Genomic DNA, 25,215 nt, shown 5'->3' with positions numbered 1-25,215 from the left:
AAACAAAACCCTGTTCTTAGCACAAGACTTCTTGTGTTTCTTTGCTGTACTTTGAACGCGGATGAGAATGTGATCTCCCTTTTGGCATGAAATACCTGTTCAGAAGGTTTCTTCATGAATAACAAGAGATGAATGCCTTGCATTGGACAGAAGATGATTTGTTCTGCCTGAGCTGCTGCAGAAGCAGATTTACACAAACCAGGCGAGAGGCAGAGCTCCTTAACTGCAGAGTGGGAAGGCTGCTTCCTTATCAGAGCTGTGTGCTGCCCTTAATAGTCTCTGGAATGTTCATTCCCCCTTCACTGTCCACTTCTCCTTCTCCATACCAATTCATTCTTTGTTTAAAACAACACAGACCTAGGGCGTAGGAGCTAGTGCTCAGCATACCACAGCCGCCAATCTTTCTTATTTCAGCAGAGGAGTCCTGGCTTTTTAAAATCATTCCCGGGGGTCGCTTTATAACTGGAATGTCCCACAGCAAAATGTATCCCAATTCTTTGAAAGGACGGATGGCCTTTTGCTTAAGGAACTGACCTAGGGCTTAGGACATCTGGATTTAGTTCCCAGTTGTGACTCAGAATTCCTGACACGCCTTGGAAGCGTCACTTAGTCTCTCAAAATGTGGTTGTACAGTGCTCAATAGACTGGAGCCTTTAGGTGCTACTGTAATATAAATTAGTAATGATATTACACCTCTTTGACCCCTGTTGCAGCAGGACCTTTTTACATTATCTCCATCCTCTGAAGTTTCCTTCCAATTATCCCTATCTTTTCTGGTCTCCCACCCAGCTTCACAACGCATTCATTTCCTCCCTGTTCTTTCCAGCTCAGCAGCCTGCAGCCCAGCACCTTAGTTGGTTACTAAATTCATCCCTGAATTCGCCAGCACACTGCAGCATTGATTCAGTACAGCCTCAGAACAAAAAGCACCACCTGCTGATTCACAACATCCTCTGTCCTCATGGTGCTCCCTGAAGGACTCTCATCCACATTCTGACCTGGCCTGACCCTGCTTAGGGCCAGATGGTCGCAGCCCTTACTTGGTCATGTACAGGGGAGTAAGTCTTCCCTCCACCCTGTTACTCCCCTGCTCAAATTGTGGTAGGGAACGAAAAGAGCTATGGCCATACACATGCGCACACAGCTGGGCACACAGTGGAGAGTAAAGGGAGGGATGAAATAACTTACTTCTCCCTAGATCAGAGGAGGAGTTGTGCCTCTGAATCATAATTTGTTTTCGGTTCTGCTCCTTAGGCAGTGCAGCCATGTGCCAGCCCTGGCCAGCAATTGTAAGGTTGCACTCTAGCCCTTTGTAAGATCTGACAGTATTACATATCCATGCACTATGGCTGCTGCTGTCAAAAATTCATACATTCGGATGGTTTTTTGTGCAGTGATTTTAAACTAGTATGCTGTGGCATAGTGCAATTCCATATCAGCTAGTGTGTCTTTGCTGGTAATGGAAATTCCATACTTCTCATTCATGATATTTTTAGCTCTTATGTGCTAGTGAAACTATTTTTGATATGCACAAGCAAGGCTGTTACACCCACACACACCTCTGTTGACATAACCGTAAACTGACAACAGGACTTGTTTCAAGTGTGTTGTGTCTGAGGAAAATTAAAATTGCAAAGCAACACCGATGGACGCCATGTGAATAAGCTTGATTTCCTAGTGCATTAATTCTACTCAGTATAATTTCACAAGGGAATGTATGAACTCAGAATTATGCATACTAACAACAAAGCATGACTGAAAAGAAAACTGCAGTTATAGTGTGTCCTTGTTTAAACTGTATGACTACCTCCAGAGGCAAAAAAACATGAGAATTGCATTGGCAGCATATAAAACACCACATCTGTTTTACAATGCATAAACAATAGGGAACTTTTAAAGTGGTAGCTCATCAGCTTTATGGCATTAATGAAATTTTAAACTATTGTAATTTGCCACCTGGTTGTGTAAACATTTTTTGATGAATTTATTGTGAGGCATTCATTTAAAGGGAAATTTTGCTACTTTGTTTGTGATGAACTGTGATATCAGACTGTATTTTATATTGTTTTCCAACAAAGAACCTGAAATGTGATGCATTATGCAGGCCCCTCCCTAGCAGAACTGCCTGAGTCCTAAATAGTGAGGCTTAGATTTATGATGCCAGCAGTCTGAAATTCAGGTCACGTTACATTTATTTCTATATCTTAAAGTTATTGGCCTCATTGCTCTCTCCATAAATTGGTAGTTCATTCGGGGCTCAGCTTCAAGTGGGAGTTTTTGGTTTTTAAATCACTTTTGTAGTTCATGTTAAGATTTTGTCTCACAAACCACAGATCTTCTGACTGAAAGCTGTCATCTCTGAGGCAGAAGAAATCATGCAGCACAGATTCAGTGGCAGTCTGCGCTGGAATGGGGGAGGGAGGGAAAGATAGCTTTAAGCTGCCTTTGCACTCCTATATTCTGGGACTCTTCAGGAGCCCTCTGGGCTCGACTGACTTAGAGTCCAACTGCCAGTAGGCTTCTATGGGCCATGGAAAGGAGAGAATAGCCAGAGAGTAGTATGCTCTGGCCATGTCCCCTACCTCTCCATTCCCTCGATAAATTACCTTTGAAGATAGCAGGGGAAGCCAGTGTAAAGTTGCCTTGTCAGCTGAGCAAAGCCCCTTACACAGAGGACATTCCCTGGGGTGGAGACACCTACTTGTTACCTTTCAGCCCCTTTTATCTAAAGGGGCCTTGAAGCAAACAGGGAATTAGGGCTAGGATCCTATATTGGGACACCAGGTGAATGTAAATCTCCCCCCACCTCTCTTTCACCTGTGGGAGCAAAGGGGAACTAAAGATTTATAGCTGATGAGGAGATAGGCCCACAAACTCACCAGGTGGTCGTGGAGATGAGGTGAGCAAGGAGGAGGTGCTTGGCCATTGACCAGTCCATCAGTTCTTCATAGCATCGCTGTGGGGACTATAGGGGAGAGAAGGGAGCCTTTCCCAATGGATCTAGCAAAAGTCACCTCTCCTGCTTCCCTTTTGCATGCAGCAGCAAAAGTGACTCCAAGAGGTGAGGCAAGATTGCTGCTGTCGCTTCCAGCGAAAGCCTACTTCCTGTTCCCTCATGCCACATTCCTATCACTGCTGCTGTAAAGAAGGCTCTGGGCCTTTTTCCCTCCTGGACTGAGCTCTCCTTACACTCACAGGAGCTGTGGGCTTCTCTTCAACACTTGCTAAGTTTGGGAAGTTGCTTATGCAGCATAATTAATCTCTGGTTCTCGTTTGCTCACCAAGTGAGGTGACGGGCAGTCACAAAAAAGAAGGGAAATATACACTTGTTCACTGTCCCAGTACAGGAGCTGGGACAAGGACTCTGATAATGTCTGGGCCACCAAAATAAACCCCAAAAAGAACAGAGCATGACTCCACCACTGCCTCTGGTCTCTGCTTTCAGCCACCTGGAAGTAGAAAGAGAGGCTGGGGAAAGAGGAAATACAATATGGAATTAACTCTGAAAGTGAATTTGAAGAACAAACTGCCAGTTGGAGTTCAGCTCCAAAGGAACTACTAATTCCTGGCAACCCTTATGGAAAAGTCCTAATACAATTTGCAGTTTGTATTGCAGTGGCATCTAGACACCAACCAAGTTGGTACCCCTTTGTACAAACACATAGAAATTAGAATATAGTAGGAGAGAAGCCAATAGGGTTCAAATAATCTATAGAATCCTCTATTAAATTCTATAGGTTTTTTAAATCAGCCTAATAAATTCTGTTGCTGGAATATAGTTCTCTATTAAGTGCTATATGATAGGATTTTTAAAAAAAATCTATAGAAAGGCTACTTGAATTTGGCCTCATAACTAAGACTTTAAATTGCAGTGAGCTGAAGAAGTATGAACTTGTTTTATATCAATTTGTGGAATTGGGGAATAAGTATGTAGAGTGCAGGGTATGGAGAAGGGAGTCGTCTTCCATTATTCAACACCTACGTTTTATAACTAATGTACAGAGGTTGCAGAACTTCTTATCACGTGTAACTCTAGATGAGTGATCGTGGTTTGGAGGATTTAATTGGTTGAGATAACTGCCCCAAAGTATGGATGCTTATCCAGACTTGGGGTCTGCCATACTGTGGCAGAAATCTTAAAATAATCCTTCCATTGATATTTTGACACATCCATTTACAGTCCTGAACTGAACTAGAAATCTCAGTGGCACATGAAAATTAAATAATGGAAAAAGTCTATCAAACTTGTTCGAACTTTAAAAAAAAGTGTTGGTCCAGCTTCTGGGTGAAGGTTTAATACCTGTCTTATTCTATACAAATAGATTCACCTATCCTTCTACAGTATGTTATATTGTCTGGGAGTACTTCCAGGGTTTTAAGATGGCAACCTTAATTAGCAGAGTCTTTTGTTACCTGATTGACTTTTTGATTATCAACATCTGGTGACTCCCAGCAGAGGAGTCAAGTCATGCCCCCACAACTTCAGTATCTTTTCTACTGTTTAGCCAGTGGGTGGGAGGAAGACAAGGAAGTGACCAATATAAATCTCTTCTTACCTATGTATTCCTTTCTGGACAGAAACTTGAGTTCTGCTGGCCCAGAAGGAAGGAAAAAGATGAGAGAATGTGATGGATTGATTGATTCTCTTGTGTATTACATCCAAGGAACCGCTGCAGACTACAAGCCTGATGACAAGGTATCTCTTCAAAATGAAAGGATTCTGCACCAGAACTAATTGGGAGCGGAAAACAACCAAACCATTCAATTCATAGAGATACGGTAGAACCTCAAAGATACGAACACCAGAGTTCCGGACTTACCGGTCAACTGGACACCCTGTGGAATCGGAAGTAATCAGGCAGCAGCAGAGACACACACAAACAAACAAAAGCAGATACTTTACTGTCTTGGGGCTTTAGGCCTGAGGCTCAGGGCTTCAGCTGGGGAGAGGGAGGTTGGGGCTGCAACTCCAGGGTGGTGAGGAGGTCAGGGTTCTGGGCAGGTGTGACATTCCCCTCTGGTGTTATCTGGACCAGTGATCTGCTAGGTCACTCCAATCCTTGATTCTGGGAGCCAGCCTTACCCGGTTCTGCTGTGAGAACCCCCACTCCTGGGCTGTTCACGCACAGTCTCTGGCATGTAAGTTGCCCCTTAGATTGTGTAACCGAATGACACTTGCCAATATCTCCAGTCCAAGACACACGCTAGGAACCTACATCTTCTACAGTGTCCAGTTATGCCCACTGGACGCTGCAAGCTTATGTGAGTTCATCAATTTAACAAAGAAATTGATATGTCTTAGGCTTGTTATCCCAAAGGGAGTCTCGGACACGCTTGAAACCAAACGCACTGCTTCAGGTAGAATAAACAAACACATTTATTAACTACAAAGATAGATTTTAAGTGATTATAAGTCGAAGCATAACAAGTTGGATTTTGTCAAATGAAATAAAAACAAAACGCATTCTAAGCTGATCTTAATACTTTCAGTGCCCTTACAAATTTAGATGCTTGTCACCACAGGCTGGCTGGTTGCTCTTCAGCCAGGCTCTCTCTGTTGATCGACACTTCAGTCGCTTGGTGTGGTGTCTGTAAATGGAGGTGGAAAAGAGAGGAAGAGCATGGCAAACATCTCTCCCTTTTATTATGTCCTTTCTTCCCCCTTGGCTTTGCACCCCCTACCCCCTTCAGAGTCAGATGAACATTACCTCATGGTAGTCCCAAACTGACCAAAGGAAGCGGGGTGACTCACTCAAGAGTCCAACAGATCCTTTGTTGCTACCTAGGCCAGTGTCCTTTGTTCCTGTGAGGCTGGGCTGGGTTTGTCCCATACATGCCCTGATGAGGTGTGAACTGCCCCTCTGCTCTTGGGGAGTTTTTGCCTGGGCTTGCTTTAAGCCGTGAGGACACATTTTCAGCCTCATAACTATATACATGAAAATACAACCTATAACAACAGTTACTATAACATCATCACTATGGGCAGGTCTACACTACAGCTGGGATCGATGCTCTGAGATCGATCCTCCAGTGGTCAGTTTAGCGGGTTTAGTGAAGACCTGACAAATCGACAGCAGATCACTCTTCAGTCAATCCCTGTACTCTACCCCTGACGAGAAGAGTAAGGTATCGTAAGGTACTAAGAGTAAGGCCTAAGGTACGTCGACTTACCACGGTAGTATAGACAGAGCCTATAACAACAATGCACAGTGCATCATGAGCCTTCCGAAGACACCCGACATGACAAACTTTGCATTGGATACCACACAATCATTTTATAAGAATGAACATGGGGGTGCTGGGTGTTCCCCCAAGGTACAGAACGTCACAGTGGGGGAGCACCAGGGCTCAGGGCTTTAGATCTGGGGGGAGTTCTGGGGCTCGGAGCTTCAGCCCCCTGGCTCCTTTCCTGGCTTCAGCCCAGCGGGGGGTGCTGGGGCTCGGGGTGCCCCCCCACTGCAGCGGAAACCGGGAGTGGAGCCGTGGGGAGCCCCAACCCCTAGCGCCCTCACCCCTGCAGCAGAAGCCGGGAATGGAGCCATGGGCTGACGCCCCAAGCCCCAGCACTCCCCCCACATCTAAAGCCCTGAGACCTGGTGCTCCCAAGGGTCCGAAGCCCTGACCCTCCCCACCCTGTCCGGAGCCCTGACCCACCCTGCAGCTGCAGCCCCAACCTCCCCCCACCTCAGTGGCTGAAGTCCATAATGTCTTGTTCAGAATTACGGACATTTCAGAGTTACGGACAGCCTCCATTCCCAAGGTGTCTGTAACTCTGAGGTTCTACTGTATGCAGAAATGATTGTGAAGGAACTACCACATTTTCACTTAGCAGAGATGAAACGTCAGATAAGACACTTTTCGTAGGGGGATTTATCATTGTGTCCTATGAGGATAACACATAGGTAGAGAGTAAAATTTTCAAAAATGCCTAAGTGAATATAATAAAATGTCCCATATTTTAAAAAGTGATTTAGAGCTAGATTTTTTTAATGTATTTAGAAGCCTAAAGATATAGATGGGTACTTAGTGGGGTTTTCAAAAGCACCTGTGGTTTCTGGTGGCCTAATCACTATTGTCTAGTTCTTCTTTAGGCGACCAGAAACTAAAGGTTGGCCATGTAAGATCCTGAATCAAACATTCCTCCCATGTCTGTATTGTCTCTTGGACACATGCAGAGAGCTATAATGATATTTACTTCATTATTTTAGGCCACAGAGAACTGCGTGTGCATTCTTCACAACCTTTCCTACCAGCTAGAGTCAGAGCTGCCTAGCAGTTATGCCCAGAACATCTATATACAAAGAAAAGATACTCCTACCAATGATAAAATCTTGGGGTGCTTTGGAACACGCAGCAGGAAAGCAAAAGTGGTAATGTGTGAATTTATTATACTTTGAATTATTAGGCAGTTCTAGTGTGGCTGGTGGCGAATGGTGATCTAATGACAGCTGCAATAGACCTGGGGTTCTTCAGGGTTAATGACTTGTCTGGCAGGGTGAGCCAGCCAAACTCATTTCAAATGAATGACACTTCACTAGAAGCATGTAGGTTCTGACCCACTGCTGTTAGTATTACAAAGTCTGATGTCACTATATTTTTAAATACTTATCTTTTATAAACCATTGTTTGAGTCCACAACATACTGTAGTTTGTTATATCTGGGGGTCTGAAGATCCAAGCAATGGACTTGATTCTGATTGTACACTAGTTTTACACTGATTTAATTTTGTTGATTTCAGTTGGTGGGGTTACTCCTGATTGACATTATTAAAAATAAAAGCAAAATCAGGCTACAGTTACAGAATGCCTCCTCTAGATTGTGGTGTGCTGGGTCATATAAGTTCTCCAGTTCTAAAAGTTTGATCTCTTTACATGTTTAGAGGCAACAAGATACTCTGCTGCCCGAGGAAAAGAGCAGTCCCAAAGGTGTAGAATCACTCTGGCATTCCACACTTATTAGGATCTATATCTCCTTAATAGCAAAAAGTACAAGAGACTACACTCAAGAAGCATCTTTGGGAGCTCTCCAGAACCTCACAGCAGGCAGTGGACCAGTGAGTCATCCTGTTTCTTGTTTCTTTTTTCTTTAATTTAGAAATGTGGAGACTAGGGCCGCAATATGAGATGTTTACAGCTTTGAGCTCAGACCCCCATTGTGAAGTTACAAGTTCACAGAATTGATCAATAAGAAAGAATCTAAGACTATGGACGTGGGGGAGCAGGCTCAGAATTGTGGATACATTCTGCTTGGCGCATTAAGGTGCTGTTCCTTCTCTGTGTGTGTTTCCTTCTATGTAACAAGCTAATTCGTTGGGACAGGGAGGAAGACATGGGTGAAAATAATTAGGATGTAACACATTTTTTCTTCTAATAGTATAATTATTTCTCTATGAATTTCCCCAAAGAGCAGAGAACTCCCTCTGGCACACCCACAGCCAAGGTATTTTTAAAGTGTCATCACTTTTCTAGTGTACGCCACCGACTGGCCAAACAATCCCAGGATCAGGTGGTACAAAAGTGATTTAAAGCTGCTATTGCATCACCCATCTCTTCTGTCCCAGCTTCTGCTTAGTTCAGGGTCTGGGCTAATATCTCAAACATTCCTGAAAATGATATATAGGGACCTTCGTAACTGCATTGCCTGCGCTTTTCAAAAGATGAGATAACTTAATGTGATGTTTATTTATACAGCAGTAGAGTCATAACAATTGCTCATTAGAGTTGTGTGCCTTATGACAGATGCCATTTTCAGCCGCTCATACTGTTGTCCAGAAGACAAATGGCCTTCAGAGTATTCGATACATGCTGCATGTAAGCAATCCAAGTACAAGGAGTACCGCTGTCTCATTGCTCAGGAACTTATCTCGTAATGCCTCTCTGCAGAGTGAAATAGGTGAGCAAAGGACTCATGTTTTCTTTCAGATTTTATCTCTGTCTCTTCTCTATTTTCAGTTTTCCTTTTTTTTTTTTTTTTTCAAGAAAAGTCTGGATTAGTGGATTTAACAGATTTAGGCCCAAATGCTTGCAGTCTTTTTTCTGGTAAAGGCCCCATTGACTAAAATATAGGGTTTGCCCAAGTGAGGACCATAGGCTCAGATTCTCTCTGTTTAACAGTATTCTGTATTTCTCAACATATCTTTTCAGAAAAGGTTAAATGAAAGAACTTAAATCAGTCCAGTTTTGGAGAGGGAATATAGTCTTGCGTTTAAAGTAATTCACACACTCATAGGTTTACCATGATGTAATTAATCCCTATATTTGGCCCTTTGAGTGTAGCCACTAGCTATCAAGTTCACAGTATGCTGGTAGATCTTCTCATTGTACGGCCTCTTCCCACTGGCACTAGTGTAAGGCCATGTCTACGCTAGCACTTATGTTGGCAAAACTTTTGTCACTCAGGAGTGTGAAAAAACACCCCCCTGAGTGACGTAAGTTTTGCCAGCAAAAGTGGCAGTGTGCACAGAGCTATGTCGGCGGGAGACATAGCTACTGGCGCTCGTTGAGCTAGTTTTATTATGTCAATGGGAGAGCTCTCATAATGCGGCTCTAAGAGCAGCACAGTAGAATTACACTGTGTAAAATCTATGCAAGTGTGTGTAGAATCAAGCCGTTGTTCATGCTACTTGTGTGTTCTATCCCTTCCCCCCATCCTGTGTCTCTTGTCTATTTAGGTCGGAAGCTTTTCAGGCAGGGACCATCTACTGCTCTGTGTTTCCTCAGTGTCTAGCACAGTGGGGCCCCATTCTCAGTCACTGAGAATAACTGAGGCCCTACTGTAATAGACATGATTAGAAACACGAACCCAGGAGGCTCCTTACCCACTGTACCAGTGCAGCATTTAACCCAATAACTTGCGTATAGTTTGTTGTAGGGATCCATGCTGCATATTGCTATGCATCTCTTGAGAAGTGCTGAGTATCCAGAACTCCCACTGATGTGGTCTCAAGTTAGGATTTGGTCTCAAGTATCATTTTTCTGAAAGCGTTCTTAAGCATATGCATAACTTTAAGCACATTTGATGTTCAGCCCATGCTTAGGTGCTTTCCTGAATCAGGATTGGTTTATGTACATTCTTAAATTCTTTCTTAAATCGCGGCCTTGAATTGGAGTTCAGAAAGCTCAGTAGCTCCTGTGATCAGGCCCATAATATATATACCTCACAGTTCAGAATTGCTACGCTAACATTTATGCTATATTCATCACACCTTGCACAGTTAGTACAAAAATATTTTATAAGTTACATGAATTAATTGAAAGTTAGTGAAGTGTCCCCAGCTTGGATGGGTTGGAGTAAAATATAATATATGTTTCTGCCTCAGGCTGGGGGGCTGCAAAATACACTGTAGGGAGGAAATATCAGCCTAACAATATTTATAGCTAGACATCATTATACCCACAATTGGCTACAAAATACCACCGTGAACTTTCTTATGAAGTGACAGCCCACCTGTTAGCAGACACCCAGTAACATAAGTGGAGTAAACCTGGTATTCGTGTGTTGTTTATACAAAGCAGAATATATGGTACATTTGTAGCTGAATTCTTTGTTTCCCTTTCATCCTCTAGCCAGAAACGTCTTACCAGATTTGGTCTCCGTACTTCCTGACTCTGTCCAAGGGTCAGATGTTACCAATGAGACCATAGCTTCTGTCTGCTACACCTTGTACAACTTGACCCAGAACAGCTCCCAGAATGCACGGCTTCTCCTAAGTACAGATGGCCTACCAAAAATAATGAACATCAGCATGAGTGACAGGTAAGCCATTTTCAAGTACCCCCCAAGATAAAAGAGCAGCAGCATCCATTGGAAAGAATATAACTTAAAGGAATAGACAGCCTAAATAATAATCGTAGTGTGACTCAAATCAAATACATTGGGTAAAACAATGAAGCCTTTTTAAATAACTGCTCTACCCTGTCTTTTTTAATGGCTCCTCAAAAGGTGATAGGTAAGGCAGCTAATCTTTCACAGAAGTCACGGATTCTGTGACTTCCCGGGACCTCCGTCACTTCTGCAGCAGCAAGTGCGGCTGACCCCAGGGCTGCCTGAAACTGAGGTGGCCCCGGGGCCAGCCACAACAGCTGCAGCTCGGACAGCACCAGGGCCAGCCACACCGGCCGCTGCTCCGGATGCACCAGGCAATTGGTCCTGGGCGCTGCCCCGGAGCAATGGTCTGGGACCAGCTGTGGAATCCCGGGCCGACCCACCACCAACAGCAGCTATTGTGCCCCAGGCCGCTCCCTCCTCCCCCGCCCCAGAGCAGCAGCGGTGAGGCCCCAGGCCATCCCTCTCCCCGCAAAAAGCTGCAGCAGGTCCTCGGGCCACCCCCCACCAGCAGCTGCAGGGTCCCGGGCTGCCCCCCCAGCAGGGCAGGGCCCTGGCCAACCCTCCCAGCAACAGCGGCGGTGTGCCAGAGCAGCAGCAGTGTCTACCGGAGCGTCCCCCACTCCGAGCACCTGCAGCACCCTGGAGCCCCCCAGACCACCAAAGATTTAGTCAGGGTATTTATAATACAAGTCATGGACACGTCAGGGGCCGTGACTTTTTGTTTATTGCCATGACCCCATGACTTTTACTAAAAATACCCATGACTAAATCATAGCCTTAGTAATATGCTAGGGCTATGTCTCCACTGCACACCACTGGTGGCGTCATGTAGGGTATGTGTAGATACGCACAGCAGTGAAAAGCAAGCAGTGTCCACCTGCAGTGTGTGCAGTGTGTACCTCTGCATGTGGCAGTGAAAGGCTCTGGCAGGGGAAACGCAGCAGGGAAAGGCTCTGGCAGCAGGGAGGCAGTGGGACACTATGCTGGTAAAATTGGTGGTGTAGACAGGGGAGGCACTGCTAGGGCATGTAGAGAGCTGTGTAAGTAAGGTACATACCCACAGGGTTCAGGCGTATCTGTATTCTGCTTGCCTAAAGCAGTGTCTCACTATCTACACTGCTTTTTATACCTGTACTAGGGGGGTGTGCAACGTATGTAATCTATCAGCCACTGTAAGGAGCGAGCAGCGTAGGCATACCCTATATTATAGGAAATTCATCTGTTGGAGGATTAGGTCTTTTATATGAATAATTCTCTTTGTGCCAGCCCTTCTCTCATATGGGTGAAATTCACCTCAGTGCAGGGGGCCTACCCAGGACTGTCCATAAACTAAAGCCCCACTTTAACCCTTAATATTGGGTTTAACTAGTGCAGAGGGCCTTCGATGGGCCCACTGTGCTGCAGTGTCTTTCACCCTTAATGAATACCCCTTAGAGGTGGAGAGTTCAGACTACTCTGTTGGGAATATCATCACTAATAGCTAAAGCAAGGAAGCGTGTCCCCTATGCTACTGTAGGTGGTAGGGATGTCATGAGCTGTATTGGAGAACCTGGGAGAATGAACTCAACTCTTGTCAGGGAAATGAAGGAGGAGCTGATCATAAACAATCGTGTTTTTAAGTCTGAACACACACTGTGTTCACAAATTGGTATTTTAAATGTTTTATATTTATTTTTACAAATTGCAGTAATATGCTCAGCAATGCCAGCAAAGCTGCCTCAGTCCTCTTGTACTCCTTGTGGTCACATACTGATCTCCACAGTGCCTACAAAAAGGTAAGATCTGGGTTATTGCAGACATTGAATCTGCCTTCAGATTAAACTGCTTTGGGGGTTTCTTTGTGCAGTTCATGGAATGCAGTGTCCTGTATACACAACACGTGTAGAGCATCTGGGAGTTCTGCATTGGTGGTAACAGATCCGTGGTGTGGATCACACTGGGGAGAATTGTATGCTTAATTTGGTGTCTGTGTGCTGGATCCTGCTCGGTAACGAGTGCCCTCAACCCCCCCCCCCCCCTTGGATACTCAGATTGTCTCTGTTTTGGGCTTCCTGTGTGCTGCTAGAGTTGATGTAGATGCTGTTGCTTGTTGCTGCAGTAGTACTGGTGGTAGGCTATAGATCAGCAGGTGTGAATCCGGCACCTGCTGAACTAATTTGAAATGGCGGAAATAAGACATCAACAAAAACAAAGGCAGGACAGGGTACCACCATCAAGGCAGTTGTGTTCTGGGTTTTTCTCTTTGTTTATTTAAAGCCCAGGTGTTAGGCTATGTCTAGGCTAGGGCCTTGTCTACAGTAAAAAGTTTTGTTGACAAAAGTTACGCTGACATGCAGCCACCACTTTAATTAAACCACTGTTGCGTGTCCACACTATGCTCCTTGTGTCAGCAGAGTGCATCCACACTAGCAGCTGTTGCACTGACACAGAGAGCAGTGCACTGTGGATAGCTATCCCACGGTGCAACTGGCCGCAGGGTGCTTTAGGAACGGTTTGCAATACCTCAAGGAGCAGGTGCAGCATCACATGATGCAGGTTTCTCAATCCCATAATTCCATAGGCATCCTACTGGATTACCAGCCGCTTCTCAATTGAAGTGTGGGGAATGGAAGGGGGGGAGAATGTGTGACAGAGTGCGGGGGGAGGTGGGAGACAGAGACAGTGTGTGTGTTGGGGGAGTGTGTGTGTGTTGGGCGAGTGTGAGTGGGTTAGCATACTGTCTTTTAAATTCAGAGAGCAGCTGGAAGCAACCAGTCCTGAATCAGGGGGAGGGGGAACCCTCACACACATCAGCCCCCTCCACAGCAGCAGCCTGCTTGCCGCTGTGTTCCTAGTGCAGGAGAGAGCAGGATTCCGCATTAATTATTTTCTGGTTGCTTCTGGAGCGGAGCGGCATGCTAAGTTGTCAGAACTTCCCGGACCTTTGAAAGGGAGGGTTGTATGCCTGTGAAGCTGGAATGCAGGGCAGTGGAGTTCAAAACAATGTGCAGAGCAGTCACGGTGGGAATTGTGGGATACTGGGGGAGGCCAATTATGTTGACATAACAAATGGCAGCATCTACACTGATGCTTTGTCACTTTAACTTTGCCGCAAAGCACTTTATGCCTCTCGTTGAGGTGGTTTTATTTTGTCGGCAAAACAGGAGAGTTTTGCCGACAAAAGAAGCATTGTAGTGTGTACACCTCCACTGTTTTGTCGCCAAAAGCTGCCTTTTGCCGACAAAACTATGTAGTTTCAGAGTAGCAGCCGTGTTAGTCTGTATTCGCAAAAAGAAAAGGAGTACTAGTGGCACCTTAGAGACTAACCAATTTATCTGAGCATAAGCTTTCATGAGCTACAGCCCACTTCATCGGATGAAGTGAGCGAAGTGAGCTGTAGCTCACGAAAGCTTATGCTCAGATAAATTGGTTAGTCTCTAAGGTGCCACTAGTACTCCTTTTCTTCTTGCGAAAACTATGCAGTGTAGACAAGGCCTAGAGAGTTTACAGCAGCACATCTGTACTGCTGCAGCTGCACCCCTGTAAGGTCACCCACGTAGCTGCTCTGTGCTGAAGGAAGCTCTCCCGTCGGCATAATTGAACCACCCCCAATGAGGGTGGTAGCTATATCAGTGGGAGAGCGTCTCCTGCCAACATAGCACTGTCCTCACATGCGCTTCTGTCGGTGTAACTTATGTCAGTCAGGGGTGTGGTTTTTTTCAAGCCCCTGCATGACATAAGTTTTACCGACAAAACGGAGTGGCAGGGGAAGGAGTGTTGGCCAAATTAAACAAACAGGAAATGGTCAAACCAGAATTAGCCAGCAAACCAGCTCTTATCTTTCCACTTGGAGCCTGCGCAATTGCTTTTTTCAGCCCACAAGGGGGATCACTTAAATCTGGTTGATGAGTTGGGTGCCTCTTCCCTGAATTTCTTAAAAATTTCCTCATTCTTTTTTTCCTGCTGTTTAGGACTTTCACCTTCTAAAACCCTCGGTAACTTAAAAGAACAGATCTTTGAGTTGGTGCTGCATGTTTTTTCCTGTCTGAAATTAGAGCATCAGTCAACCATAGATATAATAAGTTGGTTTAATTTGTCACAGCTCTCCAGGCAGACTTAAAAGTAATGGCATGTCATCTAAGGTCTGGCAAGCAAGTCTACTGCACATTGTGCCACTCATCACAGTAGCAAGAAGCAAAGCTAAAGTAGACAAAATGCAAAATTGGAGCTCCAGTTTTCATAGTAAAAAAAGTAGCATTTCACCACAGTATACAGAACATTCTGTTACCAGTACTGCATACACAGCAGTATATATGCAAACCAGAAATCTAGGTTGTAAAGTAAGGTGCTGTAACTGAATCACCTTTAGCATTAGTCTCCATTGTGTACAACCACAAATTCATTACAGTGTCAGAGTTAAGATAAAAGCTGATGGCCTGAATTTTCAAAAGTCACTAGGGGCACTTTTTTGTGCTCAAATTGAGACTCCTTTAAAGGGGCCCGGTTTTCAAAAACTTCTGAGCTCTGTCCTTCTGAAAATCAAACCTTTTTAAGGTGTCTTAGATTGGGCAATGAAAATTTGAGGCACCTAAAATCTCTTCTCACTTTTGAAAAATTAGGCTGACAAAGAAGCAAGAGGAATTACTTGACCAAATAAGATCAAATAAAATCTTGATCATCCTTTTACAGTAACATTTCATATGCTTTGTCTGTGGCTGGCAGTTGGCTTTTGTCCTACGCATTCCCTTTGTTTTCAGAATTGTCATTAACTGTAATTAGATCTTTTTGTTTCATTCCAAAGGCTCAATTTAAGAAGACAGATTTCATCAATAACCGGACAACGAGAGCATACAACTCACTCAAAGACTAAGGCAGGCTACAAATATATAGAGACTGTGTGTGGTTTTGTATAATTATCTACTCATATCAGCCTGGCCACCATGAACTGTCAAGTACATCTTTTGAAATAATGTCCTGTTATTTCTCTTCCTTTCTGTGTTTAGAGGGTATTTTGGCTGGACCTGAGAGAAACACCACCAGCCATGCTCAGGTCTGTCCCTGGTCTTTCTTCCCCCTTCTCTGTGCACACAACCAGCCGCCTGCTGCTTGCAGTCTGTTCATTTTCAGCACTGCTGCAACTGTTACCAGTAAACAGTCCCCAGCCGGGGCTGGTGCAACATCAGCAACCTGATAAAGTGCTGTCAAGTATCTGACAAAACAGAGACTGATTTTGTATGACAGCTGATGCTGTCTTCTGCCTTTACCCTGTATCACACTGTTCTCAGTGTATTTCAAAATATCAATCATCGAAGATGATGGTGTTAGGGATTCTTAGTGCAAATTTTTTTAAGCTTACTATACTAGTCAGTGTTTCAAACAATAGGTGTACAGAGAGGTTTGAAATTCTGACCTGCAACAATTTCTTTATAGGCTACTTTTTAAAGATGGAATTCTCCAGGAAATAAATTTCAGGCGTGCTGCTCAGGGAATAATAACTCTTTGTTAGCTGCAATTGTAGTCTTCCTTTCATCATGCATGCATACCACTAAACATTTATCTCCACACCATGTGAAATGGAACAGAATATACAAAAAGTTGTTTTATCATGTGCATTTTTAAAAGCACCCAGAGAGTTAGAAGGTTTTTTTTTTTTTGAAGGGAGTGTTTGTCTTTTTATTTTTTTTGTTTTTCTATTTCTTGTATTCATGTGCTCAATGGCTCACCAGTCTCTTTTGCTTTGAGGTCTCAGCAGCAACAGCAAAATTGACAAGCAGTAATACAGCTTCAGCTCACTTTCCTCCCCACTTCCCTTTCACTGCTGGCAGAATTTTTGGCTGTATCCCAGAAGGAGTTTTAAAAAGTGCCAGCAAGTTACTCCGGGGGGAATTCTGTGCCACTGCGCAATGCAGATTTTTGCAGAAATCAATGTTGTGTGCGCAGAATTTCCTTTTTTTCCCCACAAAAAAGGACTGCAAAGATGTTGGCTGCCACTAGGGGCCACTGGACCCATCAGAGCCCAGCTCAAAAAATAGAAAACAAGGCCCGGGGGAGGGAACTGGAGGGTTCCCAGCAGCTGCAGTTCCCAGCATGCCCTGAAGGAAGGAGGTGGTAGCATGCAGGAAACTTCCGTGCAAGCCTGGGACCCAACATCAGGCTGTTTCTCCCTCTGGATCTCTGGGCTCTAGGAGAGTAGCAGATGTGAGTGTCTAAGCCAGGGAGGGCCCCCTGGCTGGGCTCTGGGGGGAAAGGGGTGTGAATGTCTGGCCCCCCGGCTGGGCTTTGGGAAGGGAGAAACAGGAACTGGGTTGTCGTAGGGGTTTCTCTACCCCTGGGGGAATTTTGTGTGTGTATTGGTACAGACATACTTGCTGGTATTTTGAAATAAAGTACCAAAATAATTGAAACTAACATGATTATATAGTGTTATTTTGACAAATAAAATTTGCAGAATTTTAAAATATTGTGCGCCAATTTTTTAATTTAATGGTAACGAGAGTGGAGATTGGTGCTTATCTTTATTACTAAGGATATAAGTGAGAGATTAGGGACATTGTTGCTTAGGAGTTCATCTTATCCTGCTTTATATGGTTTCACTTGCAGACATAAATTATCCTTCGGAAAATCATAGTCTCTCCGCAGCAGTTAATTGCAATATGACAATTAGAGGAGTGTGACTTCAGCTGTAGGAATAGGTAACGGCAGGAGATGAAATTCTAAGTAATACGACACTTGGGGTTTATGACATGGTCCTGTATCTGGAGGAGGGGAAGTAGGCTAAAATACAGAAAACATGCAATGCCCTCTGTAAAAAAGAACTGTCTCTTCATAAATTTTTCACGGCTTTCTTTGAGCCAGCAGCTGATCTTTAATGTATAAAACTCGATGGGCCAGATTATCAACTAGCATAAATCGATGGCACTCCATTGAAGGCATTGGAGCTATGCTGATTTTATGCCAGCTGAGAATCTGGCCATACCTATTTATAGCCCTCTTTTGCCCAGCCTTCACCCTCACAGCACCTTCACTACCAGCCTCTGGCACAGGAGCTATTACCGTAGCCCTGATCCACCCAAGGATTCCTCCACATTATGGAAATCCTCAGCAGAGTCTGCTTTATGACTGGGAGCAAAGACTTAATGGGCCAAGAGCTGTACCCATGCATTTTAATAGTCCTCACCAAAGTTTCAGATCTTACCTTACCTAAAGCTATAACCAAACGAAGCACAGCACAGTAGCATATGCAAATGTATCTCTGGATAGTCGGGAGGTAAATTCTGCTCTCAGATGTACATTGCTGTCATTGACTTCTGTGGGAGCCACATATATGCACCCAATGCAGAATTTGTCCCAGGAAGTTTAACAAACATCACTATTTTCCGACCCTAGATCATTTTCATGTATTAATTGAGGCTTTTTCTTTGCTTTGAATGACTAACACCAAATGCATCAAGTGGGAGGTTCTTAAAATAGGGGCATTTGCAACAAGTTCTATTCCCAGATATAGATGTTGCTAAAAAAAAAAACTACAAGGGGAAGACAAGGATACAACCTCATGTATGTTAAAATGTTTTCTTTATTTTTTAAATGCGATTGAAAACAGGTATTTAAAATCTGAATATTTCTCTCCGGTGTTGTGAAACCAAACCCTGCTGCATTGTACTAATGAATGGACACCAGGAAGTGGCACTGAAAAGTGTTGCACTGCCTTGAAATGAGTGAAATGCAAAAACGTCTACAAAGAGCATAAAGGGTGAAAGTGAAGAATGAAAACCAACACAAGTACCACAGAAACAGAGAAGAAGATCTAAGAATTGAGAGGGAGACTATCAAAAGTGCTCAGGGTTGGCCTAACTCTGCTCCCCTTGAAGTCAGATTGAATTAATTATGGTGCTAGTTATAGCAAGTACAGAATGGGGTTTTTTATGTTGGCAGTGTCCCTTTAAATCATGAGTGTTCAGAATGTATTTTGCCGTTGTAAGCAGGAAAAGTCAGAGCAGCCAGCATTTGAAAGTGATAAATAGGGATGTTTGGGAAGAAATATAGGGACACACCTTATTATTAGGCTTGGGAGGATTCGTTTTTTATCGGTAAATGGTAAAATTGACATTTACCAACATACACGTACAAAACAGTGAAAAAATATTTCCATTGATGACAATCAAAATGTACAGATAGGCAAAGTAAGAAAAACGCTGCTTGAGAACTTACTAGAGTCCCATCTTAATGTGTGCAAAACGTGTTGTAATGCCGGCATTAGCAGAGCTGGGGCTGGGGCTCCATTTAGGTAGCTGTAACTTTTTGAATCTCGGTATCTGCTGTCAGTAAGTAAGTGCTGTCTGACCCACCCAAATGTCCTGCAACTGTGAAAAAATGCTTAAAACTCATAATTTTGTGCAACAAAACATTTAAATTGATAAAAATCGAATTCTGCCAAGGCAACTTATTACAGCTGAGCTTCTTTGTATATATGAAATCAAAAACATTTCAACCGGACTCCTAGAGGGAAAAACTATTAACTGGAGAAATAATAAAGCACTCGCTCAAATGGAAAATCTGCCTTTGGATTGGATTGCTCTTAATGGAAATATTGGTTCTGAGTGAAAACTTCCTGCTTTCAAGCCTTATCTACCTTAAAGAGGGTAAGTCCATTTTTGTTATTAGATCTTGATATGAAGAAACAGAATTGCTGTAAAAGGACCATGTAGTGATGCAGTTTAGCTGTTTCTGGTTATACCAAAGAACTCCTGTATTAATCTGTTTGCAAGAGGGTGCCTGTTATAGCATTCCTTGCAGATGCAGTAATGATCTGCCCAAACACTTGGCATTCCTGAGTTCTCACTAGCCTTGGAGAGGTATTTTCTATCAGGCTGATCGCCCTGGTAGTATCTGAGTATCTCATAAACATTAATAAAATTATCCTCACTATGTTCCTGTGAAGCTGGGAAACATTATTACCCCCCATTTTGGAGAGGGGTAACTGAGTTACAGAGAGATTAAGTGATTTGCCCAAGGTCATCCAGGGAGTCTGTGGCAGAGCTGGGAATTGAATCCAGATCTCCTAAGTCTTGGCCTGCTGTATTAAACAGAAGAACCTCCATTCTCTTTTAGCAGAAATAATTAATAGTTAATAGTGCTGTGCTAGGACCATGGGATATTGAGGTGGATTGGCTGCAAGAGAGTGGTTCATTCTTTTCCTTGTTCTGCCCATCTAACTTCCTCTCTCTGCTGTCATGGCTGGTAAGTGAGGGGCAGGGCTCTCTGTCTCTCTCTCCCTTGCCAATCCGAGTTCAACTGCAGCCATCCACAATTATGTATCATAGCCAAAATAGCTTTATTAGACTGCGTATATGATTTTTTTTTCCAGTTTGGGATAGAAATGATAAGGTATGTATTAAGTTAAACCCAGCCACTGTTTCTGGGCCCATGCAAAGCTCAGCGGGGGAGAAGAGTTAGCAACGATAATGAGCCCTGAGACTACCAGAGCTCCAGCCCTTGCAACATTTAGAAGCGTTTAGCCTGGTAGTGTGTCCTAAAGAAAGCAGCTTATGAAAGCTGAGGGATTGCTTCTTCTGTTTCTTCAATCACCCTGAGTCTGGATATTAGTGTGTCTCAAGGGTTATCTCAGCTTGCCCCAAGAACTCAGATTTCCCTGTCCCTTGGGTTGTAGGACAGAGACCAGCAGCCTGAATTCACACACCTCCTCATTGCCCAGATTGAGACTCATTCTGCTTCCTAAACACAGTGAAAGTGCTACCGTGGTGCTACAAGCGGGGACAGGTCATGGCAGCTCATGTAAGGTGTAGTAAAGTGGTCATCAAGGAGCTAACGGGGTTACTCAGAGTACAATGGGAAAACTGAGGCGATAAGTACAAAAAATGAGGAATGGCAGCAATACATTGAAAAATCCGACAACTGTTTTCTTCCAAATGAGATGATAGATCAGGGCAGCCAGAGAGCTATTTTTTCCTCAGTGCCTGTGGCAGTAAAACCTCCTCCCTCTTACAGTGTTTGTTACAAACTCAGAAACCAGGGGATACAAATTTGGAAGGTCTGCAGCTGACCCTACCAGAGCATTGCCCACCAAAGCCAAGCATCGTTGTAGAATGTTTCCAGTTTCATAGTAGAATGAGGCGGCAGGGTGACACTGTAGCTGGGTATGTGACAGAGCTAAACAGATTAACTGAATATTGCTCCTTTGGAAACGTCCTAGAGGGACAGATTCGTTTGTGGTATTATGAACGAGAGAATTCAAAGGTGATTGCTGGCTGTGATGAAGTGGGGGGGTTTTCCTTTGTTATGTTGTATGTGCGTCTTACTGTGGAGCCTATGTGAGTTTTACTGTTTTGCATGAATACTGTGTGTGCCTCAGTTTCCCTGTGTGCTGCACCAATATCTCGGTGGTGGGAATAGGGGTGTGAGACTTTGGCTGAGACCTCTGGGGCAGGTGAGGCTGCTCTAGCTGCCTGCACATATACTATGACCGGTGCCCTTCGTAACCTGAGATCCAGGAGGGGGATGCAACCAGGTGATGACCAGGTGACTCTTTGCCTGGGAAGCAAGACAAAGAGAAGCAGAAGGAGCAACGGGGGGTCGGAGGTCGTGCCGCTGGAAGCTGTCAGTCTGCTTGGAGGAAATGGAATAGGGGGAGTCCAGAGCTTCTGGCCCAGGACTCCCCAAGATGGACTTGGCTGAAAGTCACTGATTTCTGTGCTAACAAGTTCTGTCCTACTCTGTGTTCCTGTCGACTAATAAACTTTCAGTTTTACTGGCTGGCTGAGAGTCACATCTGACTGCGGAGTTGGGGTGCAGGGCCCTCTGGCTTCCCCAGGAGCCCCGCCCAGACAGACTTGCTGCAGGAAGCGCACAGTGTGGAAGGGGATGCTGAATGCTCCAAGGTCAGACCCAAGAAGGTCAAAGCTGTGTAAGCTTCCTTCCCTGGCGACAGTATGCTCAGAGAGAGGAGGCATGTTCCCCCAGAGTCCTGATGGCTTCATATGGAGTAGTTCCAGAGCATCGCCCAGTGACTCTATGACACTGGCCACAAGGGAACTTAACCTGGCCCAAAGCGGTAGACTTAGCAATTGCAATGGAAGCAGCAGTGGAAAACTTACAAAATTTGCACTTAGAATCAAACCGACTCAATAAACAAAATACAAATCCAGTTGCAAGGAACTCAGACTCCTGAGGTGTATTTCCATTCTGGAGAAGCTCATTTTGCCGCCCTTTGTAAACTTAAAATAGCCTGGTGTCATATATGTCTCAAGACTGGACACTTGGCCAGAAAATGCAAAGGTGACTCTCAAACAGCTGTCATGTCCAGGAGGGTAGAGTCCAAAAGGCCAGCCAAAAAGAAGAAAGCAGAGGGCTTTTTACCTTGGGGAGATAGGAGACACAGAGATAGAAGTACACAATATGTACCATCTAAAAAGCAAGAAAGTGGGTCTGTATGAAGTAATGGTAGAGTTTAAATAATCAATCTGTAGAAATTGAAGTAGGTAAAGAGGCTTCAGATCCCGTGATCAATGAACATGTATATTAGTGCAAAGCAGGACTGAGCACACTAGTGAATGCAGCAGCCCACGTACCTATACCAGGGAACCCCTACAGGAGGTAGATTTTGTGTTTTTTCCTGTAAAATATAAAAACCAGAAGAAAAAGTTACCGATCCTAGTGATCCAGAGACAAAGGCAAAATCTCTTAGGCAGTGATTGGTTGCAACCATGAAAACTGAATTGGGAGGAAATTTTCAAATTAGAACCTAGCAAAATAGCGGCATTCCAGAAGACCTGGACGCTCAACCAGCCATGTTTAAAGACGGGCTGGTGACCCTGGAGGATGTAACGGGGGTATCTAGGATTGGCTCAAGCCAAAATACCTTAAAGCAAGACCCATTCCTTATGCCTTCAGAGAAAAAGATTGGGACCGAGTTATCCAGGCTGGAAAAGGAGGGTATCATTTCACCAGTGCTGTTTTCTGAATAGGCCCTGTCAATAGCACCAATGGTGAAACCAGACAAGATCATCCACATCTGCAAGGATTATAAAATCATGGTGAATCAAGTCTCCGAGTTAGACAATTACCCCATTCCACGAAGGGAGGACTTGTTGGCTGTGTTAGGCAGGCCTGTTGCATGCATACCAGCAGGTGAGGCTGGAGGAGGACTGTAAGAAATGTATGCCTCTAAACATCCACAAGGGTTTATGCCAGTACAGTAGATTGCCAGGTGGAATATTGTCAGAGGGCCAAGGAAAATGTAATTGAAGGTGTTGCGTGTTGTAGTGAGGACTGACAACACCCTTGTCACAGGAGGAAATGACACCAACCATCTGTCAGGCTTGGAGAAGGTCCTTCAAAGGTTGGAGGCAGCAGAACTTGGCTTAAAACAAAGTAAATGCTTTTTTATGAGCCCAGCAGTGACGTATCCGGGCTGCCAGCTAGACAAGGAAGGGATTCACCCTGTGGCGGACAGGTCATGGCAATTCAACAGGCTCCTGACCTTTGGAACACAACTGAGCTATAAGCATACTGAGGTATGCTCAGTTCTCATCACAAGTTTCTCCCAAATGTTTCAGCCCTTTAAGAGCCCTTGCATCAACTCCTGGGAAAGGAGGCGTGCTGGTATTGGGGCAAGAGGCAAGAGAGACCTTTACAGGAGTCTAAAAATCCTCTGAGCTCCTTGTTCATTTTGGCAAAGAATCCTGTCATGTGATACTTCATCATGCGAGATAGGGCCAGTTTTGTCACATAACATGAGGGATGTCGGGGAACAGCCAAGTGAATATGTCTCCGCATCACTGACTGAAACCAAGCTGGGTCATTCTCAGCTAGAGAAAAAAGTCAAGCTATTATTTTTGGAATAAAAACATACAGAAAACCTTTCACCATTTGGACAAATCACCAACTACTTGTGAGACTTTTCAGTGAAAACAAGAGCATGCTGGCCATGGCAGCTGCCCAACTAGACTGCCATGCTTTGACTTTAGTCACTGATAGGATTGTCTATATGCCCACACAGATGCCCTCAGTCTATTGCTGATACCAAAACAATCTGGCTCTATGGAGCTTCCAAGAGAGATTGTGTAACCCAGGGATCGGCAACCTATGGCATGCGGCCACCTAACCCCTAACCGACCAAGACTGGCCAGGCTTCTGCACCAGTCCCAGGCAGCTCAGCTCCGGGGAGACAGGCAGGGCCCCACAGGTGGTGGGAAGCAGAGACTGCCCAGAGCCGGAGATGCACTGGGGTCCAGCCAGGGGGCGGAGAGGAGCCCTCGGCTGGCTGGCAGACCAAGAGGAGCAAGTGGTGGGCACGGGGGGAGGGGAGCTGGCAGGGTCTCGGGGCACAGTGCAAGTGGAGTAGGACAGGGCCCCTTCTGAGCATGGGCCTGGCTCCATGGCACCACTGGTGCCATTGTAAACCAAGGACTGCTTCCTTCCCCCACCCCCTCCACATTTTTAAATCCTACCGACAAAACCCATTCATTCTGACCTTGGGCAGGAGGAAGAATCTTTTGATCCTTGAGCATGGCTTGGCTCACTTACAGAAGCAAACAAGGTAACCCAAGGGTGTGACTTTCTGGGTAGCCTTAGCCGGTAGAGTGCAGTTCTTCTGTCAGTGACACAGCAAAGAGAACAACCAGCCTTTTTATAGCAGTCAATAAATTTAAGTTGGTATTTTCCTTACCCCTTTCTGTGTACTTTGCACTTTTATAGGTTTATTTCCAGTGAATCACAATTCTGGGGGGGAAACAATCTGTTCATTTCTTTCACACACTGATTGCAAAAGTTTTTTCCATATGCAGATAGCAGGAGAGTTACTAATTCAGTATCGTAAATTTGAATTCTTTCCTCTAATGCGTCTCCCAGTGCTGTACCCAATCTACTTTAAAATGATTCATGTTAAAGGGCTTTAATAGCGTGGTTACAAAATTAACCTGTTAGTTATCCTAAGCTCTCATGTCCTTAGTTTTATCCCATTATTCCTAGCGATATGCCCCTAAGACTGCCCTAAAATATCCAGGCACATTAGGAAGGAGAGGAATTGGTTAATCATTTGACATGTCAATATTAAATATAATTTACAGAAATCACCGGAACGCCCCTCAAAGACACAGAGACTTCTGAACATGCGCACCCTCCCAACCAAGAGAGGAAAAGCATTGCGGTAGTAAAGAGGAACTGGGATCTCATGGTTAAAGTACAGGACTAGTAATCAGGTTCTGTTCTGCCTCTGCTACTGACTGTCTGTGAACTTGAGTGAGTCAACTTAGCTGTGCCTTGGTGTTCCAGTCTGTAAATTGGGGCTAATACTTACCTGCCTTACAGGGCTTTTGTAAGGATTTATGAATTAATGCTTGTAAAATGCTTTGAGGTCCTCTAATGCAGGATGCTATAAAATGTAACATGGT

General features: G+C 44.5%; 1 protein-coding gene across 1 annotated transcript in view; it reads left to right on the top strand.

Annotated features, from left to right (window-relative positions):
* Nucleotides 1–17,265, top strand: part of PKP2 (plakophilin 2) — a 53,981-nt gene extending 36,716 nt beyond the window's left edge. Inside the window, exons 7-13 of the mRNA XM_007067330.4 lie at nt 4,579–4,696; nt 7,209–7,370; nt 7,881–8,054; nt 8,740–8,893; nt 10,567–10,756; nt 12,516–12,603; nt 15,609–17,265. Of these exons, the coding sequence (XP_007067392.2) occupies nt 4,579–4,696; nt 7,209–7,370; nt 7,881–8,054; nt 8,740–8,893; nt 10,567–10,756; nt 12,516–12,603; nt 15,609–15,677 (955 nt within the window). The 3' untranslated portion in view covers nt 15,678–17,265. The remainder of the gene's footprint in view (nt 1–4,578; nt 4,697–7,208; nt 7,371–7,880; nt 8,055–8,739; nt 8,894–10,566; nt 10,757–12,515; nt 12,604–15,608) is intronic.
* Nucleotides 17,266–25,215: the final 7,950 nt, after the last annotated feature.

Source organism: Chelonia mydas, chromosome 1 (genome assembly GCF_015237465.2).
Source record: "Chelonia mydas isolate rCheMyd1 chromosome 1, rCheMyd1.pri.v2, whole genome shotgun sequence".
NCBI classification, from domain to species: domain Eukaryota; kingdom Metazoa; phylum Chordata; order Testudines; family Cheloniidae; genus Chelonia; species Chelonia mydas.
This window is presented reverse-complemented; position numbering and strand designations above follow the sequence as displayed.